This window comes from Nannospalax galili, unplaced genomic scaffold, assembly GCF_000622305.1.
Source record: "Nannospalax galili isolate Female #2095 unplaced genomic scaffold, S.galili_v1.0 scaffold666, whole genome shotgun sequence".
In the NCBI taxonomy this organism is placed as follows: domain Eukaryota; kingdom Metazoa; phylum Chordata; class Mammalia; order Rodentia; family Spalacidae; genus Nannospalax; species Nannospalax galili.
Genome location: NW_008356473.1, coordinates 294,393 through 307,058, shown reverse-complemented (window position 1 = coordinate 307,058; position 12,666 = coordinate 294,393). Strand labels below are relative to the sequence as shown.

At 41.6% G+C, this 12,666-nt stretch overlaps 1 protein-coding gene across 1 annotated transcript in view; it reads right to left on the bottom strand.

Moving 5' to 3' along the window:
• Positions 1 to 1,129: 1,129 nt before the first annotated feature.
• Svep1 (sushi, von Willebrand factor type A, EGF and pentraxin domain containing 1) overlaps positions 1,130 to 12,666 on the bottom strand; it is a 238,188-nt gene continuing 226,651 nt past the window's right edge. The window contains exons 45-48 of the mRNA XM_017803637.2: positions 11,632 to 11,727; positions 10,800 to 10,895; positions 5,521 to 5,614; positions 1,130 to 1,525 (exon numbers count right to left, since the gene is read on the bottom strand). Of these exons, the coding sequence (XP_017659126.1) occupies positions 1,504 to 1,525; positions 5,521 to 5,614; positions 10,800 to 10,895; positions 11,632 to 11,727 (308 nt within the window). The 3' untranslated portion in view covers positions 1,130 to 1,503. The remainder of the gene's footprint in view (positions 1,526 to 5,520; positions 5,615 to 10,799; positions 10,896 to 11,631; positions 11,728 to 12,666) is intronic.

The window sequence follows — 12,666 nt, the reverse complement described above, 5'->3', positions numbered from 1 at the left end:
ATCCGGTGTTCTTAACTGCTGAGCCATTTCTCTAGCCTCCCTTGAAATTTTATATAGCACATCTAATTCAACTTACTGTGACAGAAACCTTTCAACCCATTCAAAGGGACAGAATGCAAATTCTACTTGGCAGGCGATTTAGTTGCAGGTACTTTGAGAACCGAATCTTGTTTTCAAATGCTTTTTCTTGCTGTTTGTGGTACCACCTTTTTATTACTCATAGATTTTAAACTTTATTATATATTTTTATGGTTCTAAGTAACAAAGACCAACATAGTATGGAAGCTCACAGACGGTAAACAAACTGAGTGAAAAGCAGGTACCCAAGCCTGTAAGAATGGGGAGAGGGTGCATGTCGGGAGATAACATCAAGGACTGAGGGAAGACCACTAGGAAGGGCAATCCTTTCCATCCTTCCCGCATCTCTCCACAGGGCCACAGTGCACCCTGCGCCCTGTGAGAGAAGTTCTTCCAGAGGGTGGAGCCAAGTTGATTATTTATTTCTGGCCCTATTTTCTGAACTCTGGGGGAATCTTTTCCGAAGCAGGATAATGGTGGAAGCAGATGAAGCGGAGGGCAGGGAAGCTCTCTCTTGGAAAGCTGAGAGTTTCCATAGAGGAGAACCAGGAGGACACCCCCGGGAAGTTTTCCCGTTTGCCTTTTCTTTCTCTTTCCCTGTTTTGCTCTTCCTCTCCGCCTTCTCCTGGACTTGTGATATGGCCCAGGTATGGGCTCCCCATTAATCTTGGAAGTTTTGCACCTCTTGTGTCAGTTATGAGAAAGAAGGGGTATGTTCACTTATAAATCACAAGCCAACCAACTATTAAGTTGATGTCTAGAGCTTTCCAAATGCTGGACGAGAAATGATTTGTGCCATTCTCAGCAGCATGACAGAACTGTTTTTGTGGAGGGCGTTGGGTCTGAGAGGTGCGCTCCTATTAAAGAAACGGAGTCTTTGCTATTACAGATGGTGTAAACCAGGCAGGACTGATGGGAGGGGTCTCCTTTACTGTGGTTGCTCAGTGTACTATATATGATTGTGTGTTATGTTAGAAGCTTAGGAAAAAGGTCATGAGTCCTCGTTATCAATCCATGGTGCCTTACAAAATGGCACTATCAGCCAAATGTCATTTAGTAGCAAAATATATTTTAATGGAAAAATTATTTTAAGTAACTGAATAAAAATGTGTTCCAGGAATTTTTCCAACAGACAGCAGAGTATGTACATTTTGTGAGGGTGGAGCAGCATCTATTTAATATAATTTTTATATAGAAAATACAGGCATATTTAAAAATGAAAACATGTAAGAAGGAAGGTCACAAAGAATAATAAAATAGGTCACAAAATAAAAAAAAAGTCACCCTCAAATAAGCTTACTAAACAAAACAAGCCCCAGCAAGCCCCAGCACCATGTCGGACTTTCTTGATGTGAGTTCCAGGAGGCCCAGGAGCTGCCAGGAAGAGATGATCCTGCTTTGGGAGAGCCTGTAGGGGTGCAGTGATTAGAACCCAGTTCGCCTTTTCCTGAAAAACAAGACATAACAAAAACAACAGATTCAAGAGACTGAATTGAGATTACAAGAAATTTTGAAGGTGCTGATGGAATGGGACTGTAAGTCTTGGCCCAGTGCACGTATCCATGATGACATGTGTGAGGATGGGGGATCATTCTTTGGGAGAAGGAAAGGTGCTAACTTGTGAAAAGTCAGGGAAGTTTTAGACCTGTTTCTATTCCTAGTTTCCTATGTGACATTCATTTCTGTAAAAGGAAGCATTTGACAAGAACCCAAAGATCTCTTAGAGCATTAACAACCTGAGATGTGTGTGTGTGTGTGTGTGTGTGTGTGTGTGTGTGTGTGTGTGTGCAGGTATGCTCACCCATGTATGCACACAGGAAGGACAGAGGTCAATGTTGGGTGTCTTTATCTTTCTTTATCTTGTTTCTTTGAGGCAGAATCTCTCACTGAACTTGGATCTTAATGTTTGGTTGGCTAGTGAGCCCCAGGGATTCACCTGTCTCTGTCCTCCACCCCCAGCTCTGGGGTTACAGATATGTGCCAGCACTCCTGGCTTTTACGTGGGTTCTAGGTGATCTGAAGTCAGGTCCTCACGTTAGCACAGCAAGCAATTTACCCACCGAGTCATCTCCCTAACCCCATAACCTGGGAGGTTTAGTGATGGAATTTGTTTAGGATCAATTGTTTGGAAGCTCTGTAACAGAAGCACAATTCCGTTCTTTTTAAAAATATTTTGTTTATTATTTTTACTTTATGTGTCTGAGTGTTATGCCTGCATGTAGGTAAGTGCAGCCATGTTGTACAACTCCCGCAGAGGACAGAAGAGGCTCTGGGATATCCTGGAACTGGAGTTACGGACAGTTGTTAGCTGCCATGTGGATGCTTGGATTTGAACTTGGGTCTTCTGCGAGAATAGTCAGTGTTTTTAACTGCTGAGCCATCTCTCCAGCCCAACACACAATTTCTTTCTTAAGAATTGAACTACCTGGGCTGGGAATGGTAACACATGCCTTTAATCCCACCACTCAGGAGGCAGAGGCAGGCTGATCTTTGAGTTCAAGGTCAGACTGGTCTACATAGCGAGTTCCATGATAGCTAGGGACTACATAATAAGACCCTATCTCAGAAATAGAAAAACAATTGAGCTACCTGGTTCAATTAAACTGCAAGACCCAGTCAGTCTTATTCATCAGCAGAGAAGGTTACAGGTTGAGGGAACTGATGGATGTCAAAAGGCATTTCTCTACGGGCCATCAATTACACCGGACAATTGCTCCATTGCCAGCAGGCACTTATTGAGCTTCCGCTCTTGCACCCGCTCATGTACTAAACATGCTCAGTTGACAGTGTTGTGGGAGACAAGGAAAACAGTGATTTGTTTCCGTGTTTGGACTCTCAGAAACTCTTCCTTTCCACCCCACTGTAGGGAATTCTAGTCCACCTTCCTTTCTTGCATGCCCTGACAGTCTCTCCAACTTTCACTCAATGCCTTGCCAAAGTTATCCTTCCTTCATGTTGGTACAACACAACCCAGCCTAGCAGTGCAAGCCACTGATGTAAGCTGGGCCCTGGAATCAAACTGTAACAATCAGTCTCCTTCTCCTGGATCTGTAAGGCAGAAAGAGCATTACATGGTATCTCTGGATGCCATGGGGTGATGTGTAAATGGTGGGAGGTGGGAGCAATTCTGCCCTTGAGTGTGCACTGACTGCTGTGTGGCCAGAGAGAGGAGATGAGGCTGGAGGCAGGAGAGTTAATGTCCTCAGGTCTGTTTCTGTCCTTCCTCATGCTCAGTTACTTGTCAGTCTGGGCCGCACACAAGTCCTTCTAAGTCAGTTCCCTTTTTTTGCCTAAACTGTTCAGAGTTTTAATAAGAGTCTGAATTTGACTGAGTCTCCTATAAAAACTGATTTCAGCATCAGGAGAGACAAGTATCTAGGTCCCCTGGGTGGCCAGTTAGTCTCTTCTTGAGCTTGGAATATAGCTTTCAGTTTAATTTGCTATGCCTTTTCTTAGACTCTTTAAAAGTTCTTTAAATTTCTTTTTTATTTTATACAGTGTATGAGTGTTTCACCTCCATGTATGTAAGTACACTTATGTCACGCAATCCCTGTGGAGGTCAAGAAGAGAGCATCAGATCCCTTGTAACTGGAGTTACAGATGGTTGGTAACCACCATGTGGGTTCTGGGAACAGAAAACCTGGGTCCTCTACAAGAACATCAAGCACTCTTAACCACTGAGTCATCTCTCCATCCCCTTTCTTGGGTTCTTATATCAAACTTTTATTTGAAAACTCAAGGAAGGATCTGCTCGCTTTATGAATAGACAGTAATTTTCATCTAGACTCACAACTGCTCTTACTACCTGAGTAAGCCCCTATATGGACAATCATGTGCTGGGGACCATAGCAACTCTAGGCTTTCTTTTCCTTATCTGTACAATGCAAAGTCCACATGACGGGAAAGTTATAAACATTTTCTGGTTTCTTAAGCAGTCTTTTCTTTTCTGTTCCTCCTTCCTTCTCTTCTCCCGTCTCCTCTCTTTCCCTTCCCTCCTCTTTCCTCCCTTCTCTTTTTCTTTCCTTTGGTTCTTAAATTCTTTCAATTCTATTCTCATATAAAACTATGTGTTTATTTTTTATCTTGGCAGATTCTATTTATATTTATCCAGCCCCAAGTTCTCTTTAGGATTTTTTTCTCTCTCTCTCTCTCTCTCTCTCTCTCTCTCTCTCCTCTCTCTCTCTCTGCAGTGATGGCATATTCTTAAGGTGATGTAAGAAAATTCATTGGCAAAGACATCTTTTTTAAATTACATTTTGACTTTTATAGCGTGTTTTTTTCAGATTGACTTGATAGTCCAATCACAATGACAGAACAGCAAGTGGAAAAAATAAGCTATTTTCAGCTTACTTCATCTTACTTTTAAAAATGGACACGACAATAGCACTTGTTTGAAATCATTCCCATCATATGGGGGGTAAGTACACAAAATACAGACCCAGGTAGTGTGCTGCAGTGTGTATATATGAGAAGTCTCAAACTGAAACCTCCATTATTCCAGCCCTGCAACACTGGTGAGCACAGTGTCTGAATCCCGAAGACTTATCCACAGACTGGTGCAACATGTCTGGTATTTCTTGAGGTTTAAATATGAAGAGATGATTTTGAAACTAACTTCTTTTGGACCTGTTTTGGTTATATCTTACATTTTCCAGTAGTCAGTGAAATACTATACATAAAACACTAAAAACATTTGGCTTTAAAAATAAACATTGCTTATCATTTTCAATAATTTTATTGTAGAGAAGAGCTCAAACATTTACCTGGACATTTTCAATAAGAATATATTTTCATTATTTATTATATATTCACTGTTTAAGAAGAGAATTTAAAAGTTATTTCTTTATGTAATTTTTTACTGCTTTAAAAATATTTATTTATTTAATGTGAGTGAGTGTGTGTGTCTGTGTGTGTCTGTGTGTATGTGCAGACACATGTGTACCACAGAGCATGTATGGAGGTCAGAGGACAACATGGGAAGCTGGTTCTCTTCTTCTATCACCTTGGTCTTAGGGATCAAACTCAGATTGCCAGTCTTGACAGAAAACATCTTTACCTGTCTCCAGTCCTGTTTTTTATTTATTTACTTTAATTATGAAACAACCTGAGCTAGTACTTGGGAGGTTGAGGTAGGAGGATCTCAAATTCCAGACTAGTAATCTTTGCACAGGGACCATGTTAATCTCTCTACAGTACATTTGTGTATTTTAGTATATTGTATATTTTAGTATATGTGCTGATGAGTCTAATACTATTCATTTTGAGATCTTGCTCTGTCAATCCTGACTCACTATACTTTAGCTTTAATTCAAATTTAGAGAGCATATCCAGATGTCCTGAGAGTCACAGTGGTTATACTCAAAGTAGAAATATCGCCGGACTCTAGAGATCACACATCCTGAGTTTCAGCCTGGAGGTTTCATTAGTTTTGGCTTGTCTTACCTCGAGCAGTCATGTCCTGTCCAGGCTGAGAGGCAATGGCATCGATTTGGTCTTATACATTTTCCACCATTTAAGCAGGGTGACTGGCAAGTAGCTAGGATGAAAAAGATGCATATATTTATTTACTTAATACTTGAAAATTCTAAAGATGCCTGCGAAGGCTTGCAGGATGAAACGTGTCTCTGCTTGCTGCTACACCATCACCAACCATTCCTCACCCACCGTTGGTATCATCCATTGCTGTCACTGTGTGACCTTACATCCGTATATGGCATCACCTTCCCTTCCCCTTCCAAGCTGATCACTTTTCATGTTTAAGTCCCCATGTTAAGTTTCACTATTAAGGTCAGATTTCTTTAGTCTTCTTTAATATTTTATTTATTTTTATTTTATGTGTATGAGTATATTGCCTGCATGTATGTGAGTGTACCTGTGTCATGCAATGTCGTGGAGGTCAGAAGAGGGCTTCGGATACCCCTGGAACTGGAGTTAAGGACGGTTCATAGCCGCCATGTGTGTGCTGGGAATCGAACCTGGGTCCTCTGCAAGAGCAGCCAGTGCTCTTAACCACTGAGACATCTCTCCAGCCCCTGAACTATAAACTTTTCATAGGCTCAATTAGGTTGTGAGTCTCTTGAGGGAGGCAGAAATAAATTCTATGATTGACTAAGTCAGGCACTGATTTATAGGAGAATAAATCAGCCATACAGAGTGGATAAAATAACACATGATCCAATCGTCTTTTGTGCTTGGCTAGGAGACACATTTCATGATTAATCAGAATTTGAGAACCTGAATTAGGGTTAAAGTTAGTCACAGATGAAACCCTGAGAGAGTGCCTACGGATTTACTATCTGGGCCTCTTTCTCAGGGATCACCTGTTCCTTGTTTGTACAAGTCTATTCATTAAAAAACTGAGGATGCTAAAAACTGCTAATGACATAACATCAGAAAATTTAACCTGTCAAAAAGGAGAGTTCCTCGAAAGGAAATCAAATAAATGCCTGCCAGGTGAGATCTGGACACGAGCAACATTTCGGCTTCGTTTCCGCATAGCAAGGCAGGCCCTTTCCTGGACAAAAATCCCATCTTTGTTGAGGTATAAAATACAGCAAAATTCCCTGCTAAGCAAAAGCCAGGCATTTTAGAGGAGGAAGAGGAGAGGGAGAGTAAGGAGTAAACATGAGGCTTTCTCCCTTGAGGACTCTCCATGGGTGGGCAAGAGTAAGAACAGACCAGCAGAATACATTTATTTGCAATTTAATAAGGAAGGAAACAATGTGACGAACAGGATAAAACTCAGTAGAAAGGAAACCTGAGACTCTCAACCAACTCCCCACAGTTTCTGTTTGCCGATATAAGAAAACATGACCTACTTTCAAGAGCATAGGGCTGCTTGGTGGTCCCTGATGGTATTAATCAACTAGTCACTATTTTCACTTCTCAACAGCTTTCTCCCCACTCATCAGGTCAGTGTTGACCATCCGTGCATGCCCTGGGCCTTCTGCATGGGGCCATGCTCTCCCCCAACCTTACCAAATTAATTAATTAATTAATTAATTCATTCATTCATTCATTTATTTTGGTCTTTTTGAGACAGGGTCTCCCTGTAGCTCCAGCTGGCTTGGCACTTGCTATGTAGACCAGGTTAGCCTCGATCTCACAGAGATTTGCCTGCCTCTGCCTCCCCAGTGCTGGAACTAAAGGCCAAATTTTTTATTTTATTATTATTTTATTATTTTTTAATGAATGAATGAATGAATTCATTAACTAATGTCTTTTTGAGGTAGGGTCTACCTGTAGCTGCAGCTACCTGGATTCTCTATGGAGACAGGCTGGCCTTGAACTCACAGAGATCTGCCTGCCTCTGCCTCCCAAGTACTGAGATTAAAGGAGTGCGCCACCACCCTGGCTGTATTTATTTTTTGTGTGTATACGAGTGTATTGCCTGCATGTATGTAAGTGTGCCTGTGCCATGCAATGCCAGTGGAGGTCAGAAGAAGGCACTGGATTCTGTGGGACCGGAGTTACAGATGGTTATTAGCCACCATGTGGGTGCTAGGAACTGAACCTGACTACTCTGCAAGAGCAGCCAGTGGTCTTAACCACTGAGTCATCTCTCTAGCCCCCCAAAATTTTAAATTGATGACTTACAAGTCTCTATCTTCAATCTAGACATATCCTCTGGCAACCTAAACTATCATGCAACTGTCTTTTCAGACCACTGCCCTTGTATGTTCCAAAGACTCAAGTTGAGCATCCTAAATGCCTTACCCATACTTCCAAACCTACTTCTGGCTCAGTAAATGTTACCACTTTCATGTCCTGGGTTCAAGCTGGAAAGAACAATATTAACTGCCCTTGGACCTGTACCCCACAATGGAGCTGTAATCCGGTAGTTGATTCTGCTTCTCCAATTTCCCTCAGATTCACCCATTTTTGGTTACTATTTCTCCAGATTTCATTACTTTTTGTCCACTGTGCATCTGTAACTTCCTAACTAATGTCTTGCTGCTAACTAAATCACCTTGGCACATGTATTCCTGACACGATCTTCCCATCTTTACACCGATGCCCCTGCCTTTCCTCTGTGGTTTCAGTTAGAGGTGTCTGAGTTGCAGTCACACACAGGTGTGTACCTATGTATTTTCATGCTCTGTGCCTTTGACTAGAATAGTCCCTCTGTGACTCTTCTTGCTTTCATCCAGATTGTGTACTTGTGCAGTCTTTTCTGAACCTCCATGGCTGGCTTCTTCATCCTCATTGTTGTCAAAGCTCATTCAGTTAGCATCTGTCCTGATGCACCCTAGTTACCTATTTACGGGCCAGTCTGCCTCTCTTCCCCTTTTCTAGACTGAAATTCTGCCAGGCAGGTGATCCTACTTTATATCCTATGTGTGCTCAGTATAGGAGATGTAAGGAAGTCACGTGCTGAGGTGATTTCACAAAGGAAAACGGGAACTGTTTATCAGTGGAGTTAATTCTAGTCAGAGAAGGAAGGAATCTATAGAAATGAAATGTCAGAATGTAGTCCTGTATCATTGGGATATAGGACAGGTTTGGTGACAAGGGGTCTCTTAGGAGGCTGGCTAAGGTTAAAATGTGTAGCAGAGAGATGATGAGAAAATGCTAAAATATTGGGGACAGGAAGAAGGGGCTGCTTTGGGAGTGAGGAAGTTGCCACTGTTTGGTTCAGTTTGTGATTGGTCTGCGGAGATGGTTGTGATTGATGCTAGAGGAATTCAGGCTGAGTGTGGAAATAATAATAGGCAATCATTCTAGGTTCTTAAATGGGGCAAAGAAGGGGCTTGAGAGATGGCTCAGCAGTTAAGAGCACTGGTTGTTCTTGCAGGAGACCTGGGTTCAAATCCCAATACCCATATGGTGGCTAACAACTGTCCATAACTCCAGTTCCAGGGGATCCGACGCCCTCTTCTGACCTCCTTGGGCACCACACGACATGGGTGCACTTATACACATGCAGGTAATACACGCTTACACATAAAATAAAAATAATAAATAAAATATTAAAACCAAAACAGGGTAAAGACATGTCAAAAGTTAATGTTAATGATGGTTGGCCTGGAAATGGAAATGATAGCCAAATAGTAGATGCTAGCTGCAATCCAGAGGTCTTTTATCAGCTCTTGAGAGTGGGGTAGTGTACAATGTCAGCAACATTGTGCAGGAAGGAACACAAAGAGATGCTGATGATCTCAGATGAAGGAAAGGGGGGCTTGAGAATGATTCAGTCATTTGGAACTGCCATTACCTGAAGTGATAAGGTACCTGGAATAGGGCAGGGTAGTTTGTAGCTCAGTTAAAGTTTGAGAGGCACACATAATTAACATTGCTGATTTGTCATGAGCAAACAGGTATATTACCGTGAGAGCTGCAAATAAAGGCTTCAAATTTAGTTTCTGGGATGGCTCCTTTGCTATATTCGTGGACAGCTGTTGTAGAGGGATTCCATGTCTCCATGTAGAGGTGACACAGTATCCTTCACTTCCATTTCTCTGTTTTACTTATTGGGTTTTCTTGTTGTTTTTTGAGTCAGAGTCTCACTGTGTAGCCTAGGCTGGCCTTGAACTTGTGATCCTCTAGCTCCAAGTGCTGAAATTTTAGGTCTGCACTACCACATCCAGCTTTCTTCTTTCACTCTCAAGAATACCCTGGTTTGGAACTTCAGTCTGTGGTCACCCAGCCTTAACGCTCACAGTAAGCCCCAGAGTCAACAGGCCTGTTGTAGTTTTAATTTTATTCTACTGAGGAGTTATGTAAAGATTCTTGGGAGAGGGTGGTGGAGTGTTAAGGTTCATACTAAATAAATATTGCATGTTCCATTCTTTTAACAGTTTCTTAAAAATCTTAGGGCAGAGGCTGGGGAGATGACTCAGTGGTTAAGAGCACTGGCTGCTCTTGAAGAGGACCTGGGTTGGATTCCAAGCACCCACATGGCAGCTAACAACCGTCTGTAACTCCAGTTCCAGGGGAATTCAACACCTTCTTCTGACCTCCGAGGGCTTTCATGACATGAGTACACTTACATACATGCAGGCAGTATACTCATACACATAAAATAAAAAAAAATAAGATATTTAAAAAAAATTTAGGGCATTAAAATGTTAAAAACTAGTTTGTGTAAATCAATGTTTAGGGCATGACTGAAAACCCTATTATATTTGGGTAGTATGCTGGGTGCTGGGGATATAACGATGAAAAAGAAACATTTCTACTCTCCAGAGGTATATGATATAGTGGGGGCAGGGGCAGAGAGAAAATCAAGCAATTAGACAGATGGTAAAGTACAGCGGGCTAAGTGCTGTATCTGAAGTTCTCAGTGAAGGGGGACATGCTTGTCACCATCAACCATACTTTGTTGCTGTTGTTCCTTATAAAATACCATGTCATTGATGATTTTTTAAAAATTTTAACTGAAATTACATTTATTTGTGAGCTTTTCTAAGTAGTAGTGATAAGTTTAATAAGTTAGCTTCATTGAGATGAAATCCTCTGAACCTCCATGTAACATCTGCTATCTGCTGTAGGAGTAGATGTAGATGATGTCTTTTAGAGCATGCTCCTAGAAGGTGTTTTCAGGTGTAACGCAGTTCAGTGTTGAGACCACCAGCCACATGGCCATCTTGAGACATTTCTGAGGATGTCCGGTACCCTTATGTTGCAAAAACCACCTCTTGGTTCAAGTTAAATTCATCAATGTCTCCTGGGTTGTCATGGGACCAAACCCCAAAGAAAATGAATCAGGAGAGGAAGCCTACCTGTATGACAGCGGGCCCCAGTCCAGCCAGGTGGGCAGTCACACTGGTAAGGGGCCACACATCGTCCACCATTCAAACAGGGAAGGATGCATATTGCTAAAAATAAAACAAAAAATGTTGAAAAGAGTTTGATCAAAATGCCCATGTTCAGATCTGCTCAAGCATTCCAAACACATTTTGCTGGTGGAGAAACTTTGCACGGCCCAGGAGAGGATCTTCCCACATGCATCTGCTAGATATCTGATCCCTACCCTGACTTCCCGCATGCACCCTGCTACAAGTGTGACCTTTACCCTGCCATAATGACTGGGGCCAAATGCACTCTTTCTTTGAGGATAGTCTATAACTGATGTCGGCTAAGTGCTTTGCTTTTGCTCTTTGCAAAATAAGCAGAATGAGCTCCATTTATGATCATTTCAAATTTCTACTAAGAATTGTATAAAATGCTGTAAGATTCTACTAAGAATTGTATAAAATGCTGTTTGGCTGCCTCAGGCTCTCTTCTTGAACTACACATAAGAACAAGAATCAGATGGGCTGGCTATATTTTAGGCCCTTGTTTGTAATATTTTAGTGATACCGAGACAACTCTCCTGCCCCCCCCCCCCCTTTCCTAAGAACTAAGGCCATGGGATGTGTGCCAGGAGGTATGTGACTCATTGGTATCATAGATCTTCTGTGACCTATTGATAAGCCTTATGGACTCTGATCTACTACTTAGATTTGAGCCAATGAATTCCTCACAGCAGTAAAGGCAGTCAGGAACTCCCTTAAGCCAGCAACTTCCCAGAAAATGATAAGGATTCAAAGGAATATTCAAGAGCAGACTCACGCTCTTCACAGAGACGCCCCATCCAGCCATCTGGGCAGGAACATGCATTTGGGCGTTGGCAGACACCTCCATTCTGACATGGGAACCGACAGACAGCTAGAAATAAAGCAAGCTGGTTAATAATTCTAGGGAATTCTAGAAAGACAATATTAGAGAATAGGATCTCTCACAGTTCATAAACTAGTACAGGCTTAAGGAAGAGAAATAAAGTTGAATCCCAAGAAAGAATTTCAATATATGGAGAAATGTAGCATGTTGCAGACTGTTCCTATCTTTATGGAGGCCAAATAGACAAATACAAACTGCATGTAAAACTTACAGCTTGATATTTTGCTTTATGCACTATAGTGAAATAACCACAGTCAAGCTAATTCCATTTGTTAGCTCACATAATTACCATTTCTTCCCTCCCTCCCTCCCTCTCCCTTTCCTTCCCTCCCCTCCCCTCCTTTTCTCCCTCCCTTCCTTCCAGAAAATTTCAAAACTACAGTACAGTCTCATTAACTGTAATAGCAAACTGCATGAGACCTTGAGCATATAGTCATCTTGCATATTTAAAACTTTGAACTCTGACTGACATCTCATATGCCTCTTCCTTCAGCCTCTGCAACTACCATTGTAGTCTATGATTCTCTGAGTTTGACTGTTTTAGATTGCATGTATCAGTGAGATCATGCAGTATTTGCCTTTTGGTTCTTGGCTTATTTCAATAGCACAATGTCCTTCATGTATACCCATATTAGTGTGAATAACACAATTACTTTCTTTTTAAAGACTGACTAATGTTCTATTAACTATCATCTATCTATCTATCTATCTATCTATCTATCTATCTATCTATCTATCATCTATCTATCACCTATCATCCCTCTATCACATTTTATTTATATATTCATCTGTTGACAGTCAATTAGATTGACTCCAAGTCTTGGGGATTGTGAATAAAACCACAGTTGAAATTTTGAGTTTTGATAATAACAACTCCAAGAAGTTTTGGGTGCGCTCACCTGGATGCTCGGAGCTCTCAGAGATGCC